This window comes from Torulaspora delbrueckii, chromosome 4, assembly GCF_000243375.1.
Source record: "Torulaspora delbrueckii CBS 1146 chromosome 4, complete genome".
Classification (NCBI taxonomy): Eukaryota; Fungi; Ascomycota; class Saccharomycetes; order Saccharomycetales; family Saccharomycetaceae; genus Torulaspora; species Torulaspora delbrueckii.
The window spans coordinates 716,949-731,957 of NC_016504.1; the positions used below are offsets into that span (position 1 = coordinate 716,949).

At 42.8% G+C, this 15,009-nt stretch overlaps 9 protein-coding genes and 1 non-coding gene across 10 annotated transcripts; 6 read left to right on the plus strand and 4 right to left on the minus strand.

The window, feature by feature from the left end:
- Nucleotides 1–14: 14 nt before the first annotated feature.
- Nucleotides 15–1,469, minus strand: RKM3 (protein-lysine N-methyltransferase; the record flags this gene model as incomplete). The annotated part of the gene is made up of 1 exon (XM_003681140.1): nucleotides 15–1,469. The coding sequence occupies one exon, from the start codon at nucleotides 1,467–1,469 to the stop codon at nucleotides 15–17; it is 1,455 nt and encodes a 484-aa protein (XP_003681188.1).
- Nucleotides 1,470–1,849: 380 nt separating this feature from the next.
- Nucleotides 1,850–3,124, plus strand: CDS1 (phosphatidate cytidylyltransferase; the record flags this gene model as incomplete). Its single annotated transcript, XM_003681141.1, has 1 exon — nucleotides 1,850–3,124. The coding sequence occupies one exon, from the start codon at nucleotides 1,850–1,852 to the stop codon at nucleotides 3,122–3,124; it is 1,275 nt and encodes a 424-aa protein (XP_003681189.1).
- A 156-nt stretch (nucleotides 3,125–3,280) lies between these two features.
- Nucleotides 3,281–4,762, plus strand: YPK3 (putative protein kinase YPK3; the record flags this gene model as incomplete). Its single annotated transcript, XM_003681142.1, has 1 exon — nucleotides 3,281–4,762. One exon carries the CDS (start codon nucleotides 3,281–3,283, stop codon nucleotides 4,760–4,762), a length of 1,482 nt encoding a protein of 493 aa, XP_003681190.1.
- Nucleotides 4,763–5,001: 239 nt separating this feature from the next.
- Nucleotides 5,002–6,129, plus strand: ETR1 (enoyl-[acyl-carrier-protein] reductase; the record flags this gene model as incomplete). Its single annotated transcript, XM_003681143.1, has 1 exon — nucleotides 5,002–6,129. One exon carries the CDS (start codon nucleotides 5,002–5,004, stop codon nucleotides 6,127–6,129), a length of 1,128 nt encoding a protein of 375 aa, XP_003681191.1.
- Nucleotides 6,130–6,152: 23 nt separating this feature from the next.
- CSG2 (mannosylinositol phosphorylceramide synthase regulatory subunit) lies at nucleotides 6,153–7,322 on the minus strand (the record flags this gene model as incomplete). Its single annotated transcript, XM_003681144.1, has 1 exon — nucleotides 6,153–7,322. One exon carries the CDS (start codon nucleotides 7,320–7,322, stop codon nucleotides 6,153–6,155), a length of 1,170 nt encoding a protein of 389 aa, XP_003681192.1.
- A 386-nt stretch (nucleotides 7,323–7,708) lies between these two features.
- On the plus strand, nucleotides 7,709–7,780 carry TDEL0Dtrna2E. Its single transcript has one exon. It is a non-coding gene; the product is annotated as a tRNA-Glu (tRNA).
- Nucleotides 7,781–8,107: 327 nt separating this feature from the next.
- OLA1 (Obg-like ATPase) lies at nucleotides 8,108–9,289 on the plus strand (the record flags this gene model as incomplete). The annotated part of the gene is made up of 1 exon (XM_003681145.1): nucleotides 8,108–9,289. The coding sequence occupies one exon, from the start codon at nucleotides 8,108–8,110 to the stop codon at nucleotides 9,287–9,289; it is 1,182 nt and encodes a 393-aa protein (XP_003681193.1).
- Nucleotides 9,290–9,351: 62 nt separating this feature from the next.
- On the minus strand, nucleotides 9,352–10,263 carry TDEL0D03990 (SCO family protein; the record flags this gene model as incomplete). The annotated part of the gene is made up of 1 exon (XM_003681146.1): nucleotides 9,352–10,263. The coding sequence occupies one exon, from the start codon at nucleotides 10,261–10,263 to the stop codon at nucleotides 9,352–9,354; it is 912 nt and encodes a 303-aa protein (XP_003681194.1).
- A 344-nt stretch (nucleotides 10,264–10,607) lies between these two features.
- CHS2 (chitin synthase CHS2) lies at nucleotides 10,608–13,454 on the plus strand (the record flags this gene model as incomplete). Its single annotated transcript, XM_003681147.1, has 1 exon — nucleotides 10,608–13,454. The coding sequence occupies one exon, from the start codon at nucleotides 10,608–10,610 to the stop codon at nucleotides 13,452–13,454; it is 2,847 nt and encodes a 948-aa protein (XP_003681195.1).
- Nucleotides 13,455–13,537: 83 nt separating this feature from the next.
- On the minus strand, nucleotides 13,538–14,893 carry TDEL0D04010 (M20 family metallo-hydrolase; the record flags this gene model as incomplete). Its single annotated transcript, XM_003681148.1, has 1 exon — nucleotides 13,538–14,893. The coding sequence occupies one exon, from the start codon at nucleotides 14,891–14,893 to the stop codon at nucleotides 13,538–13,540; it is 1,356 nt and encodes a 451-aa protein (XP_003681196.1).
- Nucleotides 14,894–15,009: the final 116 nt, after the last annotated feature.

A 15,009-nucleotide genomic window follows, 5' to 3' on the forward strand; every position in this document is an offset into this window, starting at 1 on the left:
TAGCCTATGGAATTCTAGTTATGTGGTTGAGTTTGTAGGTATTTTGCCTTCTGTAATATTCTTCGTTCCGAGTTCAGCAGGCTCTTGATGGTATCAGGAGTGTCTGGTTTTGGTAATTGTAATGATAATCCTTTGTAGGCAAGGAGTCGTAGTAGGAATGTTCTGACGCCTGCGTCACCCATCTTGTTTAATGCTTGGATTTTGGAGGTATCGTATAGTCTCTTCCATTGTAGTTCACTCATCGACAGGAGATTTAGGAAGGCAACGAGGGCTTCAGCGGGACTGCCCTCTGAATCAATGCACATCTCTGACAGCCAGGGTGGTAGCTCCTGTTCCAACTCCTCATCGGGCTCGGTTTCCTGTTTATGCGTCGATCGGAACCATAGAGGGTAGCCAATCTTTCTCCACCAGGCTATTCTTTGTGCATGACGTTGGTGCCTGGCCAGTTGCCTGATCTCTTTGCCTAGATGCAACACATCGTTGGGGTTATGTGCAACGGTAAACCCGTAGCGAGCCAGAAGCAGTGCGTTGGACAAGTCACCATAAGAATTAAAGACTTCTTGGCCCTTTTTAACCGCATGCACAAGTGTCATATCGACTAGTTCATCCTGCTTCGACTCGTCATCGTCATTGTCTTCGTCTTCATCTGAAGATTCATCCATTTCTTGCTCACTCAAGTCCTGCTGGGCAGCTTCTAGAGCAGCTTCAGCAACCAGGTGCTTACACATGCCCGGTTCACCGCACAATTGACAAACGTCATACAGTGAGCTGAAATGAACGTCTGGTGTGGTAACATGGTGATTGAATAGATCTGCAATTGGAACCAAGGCACTCTCGTGGAATGCGTCGATTTCAAAAATTCTCGACGACAAAGCATACGCCGTCGCTACAAACCTGTGGAATTTCAACAGTACCTCCTGCTTATCACTGAGATCGACATCGAGGAAGCCCTGAGGTATTGGCAGTCCAAACTCACCATTCCATTTGTGGGCCAAGTCAATGGCAATCTCAAAACCCTCTTGAACATCTTCATCCTTAGCTAGCCCGCCATGCAATGTATCTAGTGTCGAACCTTTGAGCAGAAGCTTCTCGGTCTCTGACCAATGGCTTGGTGGTAGGACAAGTAGTCCATCATCATTGTATATCCTGATACTTTTCAAATACGGGAACCAATGGCTCTTTTCCTTGAACACTGTAGTCTCATACAAAAATGCAATGTTCAAAGCAAGCACCCCATCGATTTCATCATCCACAAGCAAATTCGCAATACTACTATTCGAAGCAGAGAATAGGCATGATTTGGGCAATTTCAAAAGTACTGTACCTTCTTCCAGGTCCTGTTTTGCAAATACACCGAGTCCACCATTTGGCGAGGTTCTAACTTCACATTCAATTGACCAAAAACTGTCGTCGGAGTCTCCTACAAATCGCAAAACATCACTTAAGTCATCCGGCTGTGTATTGGACATCAGTCAGGCCTTTTCCACTGTTATACTTATTAAATAAACCATCTCATCGCATCTCATCGCTCTTTTTATTTTTTTCATCATAAAAGTACATTCAAAAGAGCTTAAAGAAAGGTGAAGAAGAGGAACAAACACAGGAATAAAAGGTAAAAGACCAATGATGAACCGCCAGAATGGATGGCGGCTAACTGAGGATCGGTATTACACTGTTAATGATGATTACGTGCTTGTAGACCACGTGATTACGTATGAGACGATGCCATGTGAAGAGTTTGAAGCAAATTAGAAAAATTTAACCTAGTCTAACAGGGTCATGGTACTTAAGTACCAGCTAGCAGGCCATAAAACGGTTGCCACTGGACCAATTGAGTGAGATAGAGGCCATGAAGGATAAACAAAAGCCCAAGAGCGCGGGAACCGGTGCCAAAACGGTTGGGAAGACCCCCCAGGAGAAGAAGGAGAGTAAAAAATCAAATTTTCTTGTGAGGACCATATGGACATGGATCATGATCGCTGGTTTCTTTATTACGCTTGCGTCCGGCCATTTCTGGTGTATAATGCTGATATTGGCGTGTCAGATTGCTACTTTTAAGGAGTGTATCGGTGTGACAAGCGAGTCTGGACGTGCGAAGAATCTACCCCTAACAAAGACTTTGAACTGGTACTTCTTGTTCACCACAATTTACTATTTGGACGGTAAGTCGCTGTTTCAATTTTTCCAAGACTACTTCATAGAGTACAAGGGGCTTACTTTACTCGCGGCCAACCATCGCTTTATCTGCTACTGTTTGTACTTGCTTGGGTTCGTGTTGTTCGTTTGCAGTTTGCGGAAAGGTTTCCTTAAGTTCCAGTTTGCCTCGCTATGTGCGACTCACATGGTGTTGATGTTGGTGGTTGGACAGGCCCATTTGATCATCAAGAATGTGATCAACGGGTTGATCTGGTTTTTGTTGCCATGCGGGCTCGTGATCGTCAACGATATCTTTGCATACCTGTGTGGGATCACCTTTGGTCGCACCAAGCTTATTGAAATTTCCCCAAAGAAAACTTTAGAAGGTTTCTTGGGAGCCTGGTTCTTTACCGCCCTGGCTAGCATCATTCTCACCAAAATCTTTTCATCTTTCATGTACATGACCTGCCCGGTTAAGGATATCCACACCAATTTCTTCTCAAACTTGACCTGTGAATTGAACCCGGTCTTTGTGCCGCAGGATTATAGACTACCGCCCATCATCTTTGATAAACTAGGCGTTTCCGTGCTTACAGTGAAACCAATCTACTTCCACGCTTTGAACCTGGCCACCTTCGCCTCACTTTTCGCACCATTTGGTGGGTTCTTTGCTTCCGGTTTAAAGAGAACTTTCCAAGTGAAGGATTTTGGTCACTCAATTCCAGGCCATGGTGGTATCACCGACAGAGTCGACTGCCAGTTTATTATGGGCTCCTTCGCCAACCTATATTACGAAACATTCATCAGTGAAAACAGAATCACCGTCGAGACAGTGCTTTCAACCATCCTGATGAATTTGGACGAGAAACAGATCGTGCGATTGATCTCCACCTTGAACGCCATCCTTTTCAAGAAAGGTATCTTCACAGAGCAGAAATACAAGCAACTCGCTTCGATATACAATGCTGCTACAGACAAGCTTGATTAGCTCTCACAAGAGCGTTGTATAATATCAGTATTTTAACTATTCACTACTATGATGATTCAGGACTTTTCTTAAACCCGACATGTGGGCTTGAAAAATAGCTGCGTTTTGAATACAAAGACTAACGATGAATTGGCCAGATAAAAGGTTCACGACGCGATGATATTCCATCTGGATGAGGATTTGGGTAGATTGAAGTTGAGCGATTCGGAAGATAGTTCATTGCGGCAAGGTCCGATAGCTATCTTTGACGAGCGGGACGATGTTGACCATTTGACCGTGAGAACAGAGCCCATACCATTTAAGGATGGTAGAACTAGGAGAAGGTCTTCGGTTTTGGAGAAGTTCCCTGTCTCCACACCACCTTGTACTAGACGAGTTTCTATTACTGCTGCTTCAAATCCCTTCACGAGTGGGTCTCTGGACCTAGGCATATCACCTAATGATGGAGGTACGGGACTCACGAGGAGTTTGAGAGATTTTAGACCAGTTAGAGTCCTTGGTAAAGGTGCGTATGGTAAAGTTGTACTGGTTGAAGACGAACAGACAAGTAAATTGTATGCGATGAAGCAGTTGCAAAAGGCAGACATTATTATCACGAAGGATAGTGAGGAATTGAACGGCGATAAAAACGTATCAAAACTCATTGAAAGGACTTTTGCAGAGAGAACTATTCTATCCGAGTTGGAACACCCAAATATTGTTAAACTATTCTACTCATTCCATGATAATTCCAAACTATATTTAATATTACAGTACATCCCTGGAGGAGAATTGTTCTTCCATTTGAAGGAACAAGGAACGCTTGATGAAGATACAGTGGCATTTTACGCAGCAGAAATTAGCTGTGCGTTGAAATTTCTTCACAGCAAAGGTATAGTCTACCGTGATTTAAAACCAGAAAATTGTCTTCTTGACCAACATGGTCATTTGGTGCTAACAGATTTTGGTCTAAGCAAGAAAAGTGTTGTTCAACGGGATAATCCGCTATCGTCGAGCACCGAGGGCGATTTACTTGGCGAGGAAGTGACAAGCCTTCATTCGATTATAGGAACGCCGGAGTACTGTGCCCCAGAGATCTTACAAGGTATTCCGTACACAAAGAACTGCGATTGGTACTCACTGGGCTGCCTCATGTACGATATGATGACCGGGAAACCGCCTCATACGGGAGCCAATCACAAGGTCATCCTAAACAAGATCCAGAAGGACAAACAAGGTCCCAAGATCCCATATTATTTAAGCGACGGTATGAAAGATATGCTGTCAGCCCTATTGAAGAAAGAGCACACCAAAAGGTGGGATGTCGATCAATATTGGAAAAATACCACGGATAACAAGAATAAACAAAAGAAGAAGAGGAAAGCGGGGCAGGAAAGAACTTCAGCTTTTACATCTCACTTCATATTTCGCAAGATAAACTGGCAGCGACTCGAGTCGGGGGCCCTACAAAGCTCAGAACTGGGGCCGATAGTGCCATTGATCACAGACTGGGCTCTGGCAGAGAATTTCGACTCAGAGTTCACATCAATGTCCTACGATGACCCAAAAGACAACATCAATATTCCTAAATCGGCCTCAGACGTCTTCAAAGGGTTCAGCTACAAAGCCAGCGGTAGCTACCTTGACAAATACTTCTAGAAAGCCTGTAATAATATATACATTTAATTGGCATCCATATCACCTTGGCCGTTAACGCTCGGATCCGACCTCAATTACTATGCGCTGCCATCCTCGAACGGCTATGCATGCTTAGTAACCGGGGGCACAAGAATAGATGACTGTACGAACCTAAAGCAATTAGTCTTGAGGTAGTATATATATTGAAATTTGATTGACTAGAATTTGTTGGTTACTGACTCCAATTCGGCAGATAAAATATGTTGCACTCATTCAAGAGATTAATGTCGACTAAAGTTCCCAGACAGTTCAAATCGGTCGTTTACTCCTCCCACAATTTGGAAGATTGCACGAGTGTGCTTTCTATTCAGAATTACACTCCTAAGGAAGACTTAGCCAAATCAATTGTGCTACGTTCTTTGGCCTTTCCAATTAATCCTTCCGATATCAACCAATTGCAAGGTGTATATCCATCGAAACCCGAGAAAACTCTGAATTACTCGACTAAAGAGCCTGCTGCAATTGCAGGTAATGAAGGTGTCTTCGAAGTCATTTCAGTGCCGGAGGGCGAGTCCTCGTTGACCGAGGGAGATTGGGTTATCCCGGTTCAGGCTAACCAGGGAACTTGGTCAAACTACAGAGTCTTTACGAAGGCGTCCGACTTAATCAAAGTGAATGGTCTGGATCTTCACTCAGCTGCTACTGTGTCGGTGAATGGCTGTACTGCTTACCAGTTGGTTAACAACTATGTGGACTGGAACCACAATGCGAACGAATGGTTGGTGCAAAATGCGGGAACATCTGGAGTATCCAAAGTGGTCACTCAGATAGCTAAGGCTAAGGGAATCAAGACTTTAAGTGTAATCCGTGACCGTGAAGGTTTCGAGGACGTGGCTAGAAATTTGGAGAACAAGTATGGAGCTACTAAAGTTATCTCTGAGACTGAGAATGGCGACAAACAATTCGGGAAAGAGCAACTGCCCCAAATCTTAGGACCAGATGCCAAAGTGAGATTAGCGTTGAATTCAGTGGGTGGTAAATCGAGTTCGGCCATTGCACGCAAGCTAGGGAAAGATGCGCTCATGTTGACTTATGGTGGCATGTCGAAGCAACCAGTCACTTTGCCCACATCCTTGCACATCTTCAAAGGTCTGACTTCAAAAGGTTTCTGGATCACTGAGAATTACAAAAGGAACCCTGAGGAGAAGCCTGCTAACGTTGCAGATTTCATTAAATTGTACAAGGAGGGCAAGATCGTTTCACCAAAGGACGATATCTCATCAGTAGAATGGGATGTCAACAGCGCCACAGATGAGCAACTATTGGATTTGATTAAGAGCAGCATCAACGCTAAGGGCAAAAAACAATTGGTTGTGTTAAAATGGTGAAAATGTCGTTACTTTTACTTATATCATGGATGTATAGTTATTCTTTTCTTATCATAGTAGGAAACTGAAAGCATTATGCAGCAAACACTGAGCATGATGTATCCTATGACTTCCCATCTGACGATGGTGGTTTGACCAGGCTCGCAGATCCAATCCGAAATTCCCATGAAGATGATAGTACCCAGGTTAATCGTGGTAGAGTACTCCGGTGAGGTCTTACGGTTGACCTGTAAGAGGGACACGGCATGAAGCCATGTACCCAAAAACACTGATACCAAGGAGAAGAACCAAAACTGCTGGTCCTTGTAAATTGCCGAAATGGTGTTCATCATCGAGGGGAAAAAGGGCAAGAGCATGACCATACAGATTATACCGATCATCGAAAGGTGCGAGCACTGCTGACTCAGAGATACGTTTTGAGATCTCTTGTTAAACCACCGGTTCCAAAACACTGCAAAGGGCCCCATAGTCAATGCGCCCAGTCCGCAAAGCAAAGAACTCTTCAATCTGTCAAAGAGATAAGGGTCATTCAACTCGCCGGTTTTTTCATTAATGGATAGTTTCCCCGCAAGCAAATCGCATGTAGCTTTCGTGTAGGAGACGATGAGGATGCCGAGAAGTGCAATCATCATCACCATGAATTTACTGACCACTTTCTTCCTCTTGGTGAAGCCACAGACTCCATACAACAACGAGGTGATTTCGAAAACAGAAGTATTTTGAATCAAAGCGACATCAAACCCTGGCGACATCGACAATGCCATAATGTAACTCATGATTGGGATCAACAACAAAATGGAAAGCGTCAGTAATTTAGCACAGTATGTCAGCGAGATCCCCTGAGAACTATCAATCTTATTATCGCGAATCACAGCTACTGGCGCAACTGGCGCAACTGGCTCTTCTTCAGTCAGAGTTTGTAATTCCAAGTCCGAAGAAGAAGATGATAGGGTCAAAGGTGCAGTAGAATTCCTCTTTCTCTTAGTCTCTTTAGCCTTATCGAAGAAACGAGCCACAGGAGATAGTAACAACAATGACGCAAAATACATAAATGCCAGAACAACCATTAGTCCCCTATGAACATTGTCATCACTGATATTGTCGTGTTTGTCTCTAGTTTGCAAATATGAGAAACATTTCGTTTGTATAATATAGCCTGCCACAGCGGTGAACCAGTATATCCTCGTATCCATCGCGTGTGAGCGACCTATAAAGAAACAGAAGTGCTGGACTAGTGAAAGTTCACGATATCTAGAATATATACCAGTGCTATGCCAGCGATGGCACGCGATCTACGTCATATGAAAGAGATATGCTTATATGGCCGGGGCTCCTTGGTTTGCCAAGCCACCAGAAACGCCAAAAATTTTCGACGATCCGAGTGGATTTCGGAGAAATTCGAACGCAAAGCACAAGATATATACAACAGAGTAGTGAAAAGAGAGAGGTACCAGCTGGGTCGCAACGTTCTATAACCACTTATTGTAGAAGCATTGATACCTATCACTACTATTATTTTTGACCACATGACGTTCTAAACTGAGTGTGTTGATACAATTTGGAATGTTTTTCAACAGTATCCGATGTAGTGTAACGGCTATCACACCACGCTTTCACCGTGGAGACCGGGGTTCGACTCCCCGCATCGGAGGTATTTTATTTTTCACCAGCCATATTGGCTGTAACTGAGAGAGCTAGAATTGAAGAACGCAAAGACTGCATTGATACTATGTCGTTATACATGACATGAAATTTTTCAATCAAACGTCCAATTCTCGACGGTTTCTTTCTCGAAGAATCTGTTGTCCATTGACGTTTATCATCTGATTGCCATTGCCCTTGCTAGTTCTGCTGCTTCCTTTGGTTGAAACCAATTTAAAGTTATTCGTAATTTTTTTCAAGAGAAAACTTTTCTCAACTTTTCAATTTATAGTAAACCCTCTATCCATTAACTTAAACTGATCAAGAACGATTAAGAATGCCTCCAAAGAAGCAGGTTGAAGAGAAAAAAATTCTATTGGGTCGTCCCGGTAACAATTTGAAAGCAGGTATCGTTGGTCTAGCTAACGTTGGTAAATCTACCTTTTTCCAAGCTATTACCAAATCTCCCCTAGGTAATCCTGCCAATTACCCTTTTGCTACCATTGACCCTGAAGAAGCTCGTGTTATAGTGCCATCTTCTCGTTTCGATGAGTTGTGCCAAATTTACAAGCCTGCATCTGAAGTGCCAGCTCATTTGACGGTTTATGATATTGCCGGTTTGACTAAAGGTGCTTCTGCCGGTGAAGGTTTAGGTAACGCTTTCTTGTCGCATATTAGAGCAGTCGATTCCATCTACCAAGTTGTTCGTTGTTTCGATGATGCAGAAATTATTCACATTGAAGGTGATGTCGATCCAGTCCGTGATTTAGAGATTATCAACGAAGAATTGAGATTGAAGGATATTGAATTCTGTGAAAAAGCTTTGGAGAATTCTTTGAAGATCGCCAAGAGAGGTGGTCAATCTCTAGAAGTTAAGCAAGAAAAGGAAAAAGCTGCTTTGATTGAAAGAATTACCAAGTTACTACAGGAAGGTCAAAGAGTGGCTAACCAAACATGGACTCCAAAGGAAGTTGAGGCCATTAACTCCATGTTCTTATTGACCGCAAAGCCTTGTATATACTTGATCAACTTGTCTGAGAGAGACTACGCCAGAAAGAAGAACAAGCACCTATTGAGAATCAAGGAATGGGTAGATAAGTACTCTCCAGGTGATTTAATCATCCCATTCAGTGTCTCCCTAGAAGAAAAATTGTCTACTATGTCCGAGGAAGAACAGGCTGAGGAATTGAAGACTTTGCAAACTACTTCTGCTTTGCCAAAGATCGTTACTACCATGAGACAAAAATTGGACTTGATCTCGTTCTTCACCTGTGGTCCTGATGAAGTTCGCGAGTGGACTATTAGAAAGGGTACCAAGGCTCCACAAGCCGCTGGTGTTATCCATAACGATCTAATGAACACTTTCATCTTGGCTCAAGTTATGAAATATGAGGACGTTATTGAATACAAGGATGACGCCGCTATCAAATCCGCTGGTAAATTGCTACAAAAGGGTAAGGATTACGTGGTGGAAGATGGTGATATCATCTACTTCAGAGCAGGTGCCGGTAAGAACTAAGGAATTATCCTACGTAGTACACATAAAATTTCTATCTACAAGTCATCACATACCTTTAATCGCTACTCAAATAAAAACGAGTACCACTTGCCCTTCCTCTTCTCACGTTCTTCGCGTGGGACAAAAGTCTTGACATGCTCGATGATCTTATCGACACCACTCTTTTCATCGTAGTTTCTACCCATAGCTTCCACAAATTGGCCCTCAGGGTCCATCAAGTAAAAGAAAATCGAATGGTCTACCAAGTAATCTTGTCCCGGTTTCACATCCGGTGGTGTGGAAAAATAAACTCTGTACTGTTTACAAGCACTTTTAACCTGATCATAAGTACCAGTTAAACCAACAATATCTGGATGGAAATCCTTCAAATATTGCTTCAATACTGCCGGTGAATCTCTTGCAGGGTCGCAAGTGACAAAGATTGGCTGCATTTCAATCCCATGATTTTTCTTCAATGAGTTAAGCCACAATCCTAATTTGTCTAACTCATCGGGACAAATATCAGGACAATGAGTGAATCCGAAATACAAGATACTCCATTTACCTACCAAATTTTTCTCAGTGAAAGGTTCTCCATCATCATTAATCAGATTGAATGGGCCACCAACAACGGGACGGCCATACCCTCTATTAGCCTCTGCTTCTTTCTCTGCTTCCAACCTTTTTTTCTCCTTCGAGAAGAAATAGTATAATGTACCTCCTACAACCACAAACAAAGCTGCAGCTTTCCAAGTGGTAAACTCGATTGAATCGCTCGCTACCCTCTGCGAACTAGACTGCTCACTTCCTCCAATTGGTAACCTACTCAAAGGCTTCTTTTTAGATTTCACACTATCCTCTATCTGTTGGTTAACGTTCGAAGTCACAGACAGAAACCTAAAGGACTGACCCACCGTCCTGCAGCAAACGGGTCCTCTAACAACACCACTTCTCAACAATGGCGATGCGCCTCTAAAAAAACGTGTTCTCAGCATTCCTAACAACCCCTAAAGCTTTGATCTATTATCCTAAAGTGTCGGATTTATCATCTCTTCTCGTAAGGCTTCTTAATTGAATTAACGAAGACCCATCCTGAGCCCTAACTCTCCATAGCTTAGGGCTCGTGAAGCGGAAAAAAACATTCTTTTAACTCGACTTAAGTCAACTTCAGTAGTTGTTTATGCTTTACCAGTTTGGGAAAGGTGATGGTATATTGACTAGTCGAGGAGAATTGGGTTTCATGGATGGGTAATTGATTGGCAGTACAAAATTATGGTTGAACTTACATGTTTGTAGTTTGTAATAACTCTTGTTAGTTGTTAGACCAGTACGAGCGGTGATGACGAGAAATCCGTTTATGGTGGAACCTCTGAGTGGTTCACCAGTGAGAGGTGCTGTTCCACAATTGAGTAGGTTCCATACCAATAATAGTGGTAGATCCGAGGGTACGGATTTCATAATGGACGATGTTGAGGAGGACTATGATCATTCTAAGAGGTTCCAAGGATTACCGCAATCACCTTCTAAGGCTGCAATTAGATACTCTCCAGATCGTCGTCATAGAACTCAATTTTACCGTGATAGTGCTCATAATTCACCGGTTGCAGAGAGGTTTAGATCACCTCAAAGACCTGCCAACCCGATTTTTCAGGTTAATGACTATGATGTAGATACCGATAATATCATCAGCAGTTACCAGACGCACCCAAAGCAGCAAACTACGATACCCACAACACGCACTGGTAATTTGTTTGGCGGTAGGAATTATTCACAAAACTCCAAGTATACGGTTTCAACGGCCTCTACTGTGAGTAGATCGTCGATGGAAGATGAGAAGAAAGCTCGTTATTCGTTTGAGAGCCTAGACGATCAATCTACCATTTATTCTGATAATTTCGCAGAGACCAAGTTCGAGTTAAATCATCCAGTGCGTAAGGATTATGTTAGACGTGCTAATTCTGAGAGTAGAAGAAGGCCAGTGTTGAATAATCCGAATTTAGCCAAGGCAATCTTGAAATTAGATAATCCAATTCCAAGAGGATTGTTGGATACTTTGCCCAGAAGAGATTCACCAGAGTTCACGGAGATGAGATATACGGCTTGTACCGTCGAAGCAGATGAATTTTTGGAAGAAGGTTATACTCTGAGATTTGCAGAGATGAATAGAGAGTGTCAAATTGTCATCTGCATAACAATGTACAATGAGGATAAATTCGCATTGGCAAGAACGATAAATTCCATCATGAAAAATGTCGCTCATCTCTGTAGCCGTAAACGTTCTCAGGTTTGGGGCCCTGATGGTTGGAAAAAGGTTTCTGTTATACTGGTAAGTGATGGTAGAACTAAGGTGAATCAAGGTGCGCTAGATTACTTGGCGGCTCTAGGTGTTTATCAAGAAGATATGGCCAAGGCTTCGGTTAACGGTGACCCTGTAAAGGCTCACATCTTCGAATTGACCACTCAGGTATCGATAAATTCCAATTTGGACTATGTTTCCCAGGACATCGTTCCCGTGCAAATGGTCTTCTGTCTAAAAGAAGAAAACAAGAAAAAGATCAACTCACACCGCTGGCTATTCAATGCGTTTTGTCCCGTTTTGCAACCTAATGTGGTGACTTTGATTGATGTTGGTACACGTTTGAACCACACAGCTATATATCATCTGTGGAAGGTCTTCGATATGGATTCCAATGTTGCTGGAGCTGCTGGTCAGATCAAGACGATGAAGGGTAAGTGGGGAATGAAGTTATTCAATCCGCTGGTGGCTTCCCAAAATTTCGAGTACAAGATCTCCAACATCTTGGACAAACCGCTGGAAAGCGTTTTCGGCTATATTTCAGTGCTACCAGGTGCCTTGTCTGCCTATAGATATAGAGCTTTGCAAAATCATGAAGATGGTAGTGGTCCACTAAACTCATACTTCTTGGGAGAAACGCAAGAAGGTAGAGATCATGATGTTTTCACCGCAAATATGTATCTTGCTGAGGACAGAATACTGTGTTGGGAATTGGTCGCAAAGAGAAATGCTAAGTGGGTTTTAAAATACGTGAAGGAAGCTACTGGTGAAACAGATGTTCCAGAAGACGTGCCCGAATTTATTTCACAAAGAAGACGTTGGTTGAACGGTGCGATGTTCGCAGCATTGTACGCTCAGTTGCATTTCTACCAAATTTGGAAGACGAAACACTCGGTGACTCGTAAGATATTTTTGCACGTTGAGTTCTTCTATCAATTTGTGCAAATGCTATTTTCCTGGTTCGCTATTTCAAATTTCGTTTTGACCTTTTACTATTTGGCTGGATCCATGAATCATGTTATCAAAAATGGTAATGCCATCTTCATCTTTTTCAAATATTTGATATTTTGTGACTTGGCCAGTTTATTCATTATCTCGATGGGTAATAGACCACATGGTGCTAAGCATCTTTTCATAGCCTCCATGATCATTTTGACAATCTGTGCTGCTTATGCGCTAATTTGCGGGTTTGTCTTTGCAATCAAGGCATTAGAAGATAAAGCAGAATCTAATTCTGTCTTCAACAACATCATAATTTCGTTGCTCTCCACATATGGTGTTTACACGTTTTCCTCTATCATGTATCTGGATCCTTGGCATATGGTCACGTCGTCCATTCAATACTTTCTCACATTGCCAGCGTTTACATGCACGTTACAAGTTTTTGCATTTTGTAATACACATGATGTTTCCTGGGGTACGAAGGGCTCAACTCAAAGCTCAAAGCCACTTTCCAAAGCCATTGTTGTCCAGGGACCTGATGGTAAGCAAATTGTGGAGACTGACTGGCCTCAGGAGGTTGACAAGAAGTTCACTGAAATTAAGAGCCGTTTGAAAGAAGTGGAGTTCGAAGAAACGGTTGTCGACGAATCACAGAAACGGAACGACTATTACAGAGACATCAGAACAAGAATCGTCATGATATGGATGCTTTCGAATTTGATTTTCATCATGTCTATCACGCAAGTTTACAAGCCTGAGAACGTGAATAATGGATACCTGATCTTTATCCTGTGGTCTGTGGCCGCTTTGGCAGTCTTTAGATGCACTGGCTCAATGGCCTTTTTATCAATGAAGTACTTGCGCATGATTGTGAGCTATAAGAACAAGGCCGAGGGCAGCGGATCCTATGGCTTTCCTAAGTCGAACATCTTCCGCCGGACAGGCTAAGTTCGTTGATTAGTTAAGATAATTAATTTAATGTGTAGACTATTATGTAAACAAAGTGTTTCTATTTAACAAAATTGGATTATCTAGTGACCTTTTGAAGCCCTGTAATTATCATAGTTGATAATGGCTTGCAATAGCACTTTGAACCCATCTTCAACTTCTTCTGCCGAGGAATATTCGTGATAATTATGAGACAGCCCATCTTTCGAAGGGATAAAGATCATTGAAGTTGGTACGTGAGGAGCGGTTTGACAAGAGTCGTGTCCCGCACCAGACCATATTTGTCTCACTTGCGATTTTTCGAACTGGGCAAAGGCAGATCTGGAGACACATTCGACACATGTATCATTAAACTTCACGGCTGGGGAAATCTGTAGCACATCCCATTGGTAAGACAAAGCGCCAGCGGTATTGTCTTTCAACAACTTCGCAAATTCATCTTTAACTTCTTGCAAAATTACAGCCTCTACAGCATCATCTGGGTGTCTGATATCGATTGTGAAGGATACCTCTCCTGGTATTATATTAACAGAGTAAGGCTTAGCGTCGATGATACCACATGTGAAAAGTCCCTGGTGAGACTTAGCGATATCTGCAGCAGCTACAATCATTTTCGCGGACATAAGCATAGCATCTTTTCTTAGTCTCCATGGTGTAGTGCCAGCATGCGCACCTTCACCTTGAACAGTGATCCTAGCCCAGTGATAGCTTTGAACACCGGTGACTATACCAATCTTCTTGTTTTCATCCTCGAGTATTGGTCCTTGTTCGATGTGCAATTCGAAATGAGCATCGATTTGATTCTCTTTATAAGAAGCAGGTGTCTCGCCGACATAACCTATCTTGCTTAAAGACTCAAGAACAGATTCTGGTTTGTCTTCACCCACAGAGAGCAGATTGTAGGCTTCTTCCAAATCCAAGTCATGAGACCAAACACTACTGCCAGTACAAGAACGAGCAAATCTTGCACCTTCCTCGTTAAACCAGACTACTACGCAAACATCATAGTTTGGAGTAAAGTCATTCTCCTTGAAAGTCCGCAACACTTCCAGCCCTGCGAGCACACCAAGAATACCGTCATACTTCCCGGCTTCTGGTTGTGTATCCAAGTGAGAGCCTGTAGCAGTTGGAGGTGCCCCGCTCTTATCTTTACCAGGATAAACGGCAAAAATGTTCCCAATCTTGTCGATCTTGATCTTACATCCCAAAGATTTGCATTCCTTGATGAACCAATCCCTCATTTGACGGTCCTCATCAGTACCAGCCAACCTTCTCATACCAAACTCATGTGGTAACTCACCCCAGCGATGAGCAGCTCCAAACTGAGATCCCGTCTCTAGAATGGTAGAGTTCAATCTGCCAGAAGCAATTGCCAATGGCGCCACCGCCGGGATATTTAAAGTAACGGCTGATGTGTCTGTGATGGTACGAGAAGTCATTATTTTGGTTGATTTGTGCGATGTTGTAATATTGCAGTTCTTAGCCTAAGAGAGCAAGTCAGCCTACCATTGAATCACTCATCATCAGTCCAATATATACGCCCATGGATCCCATC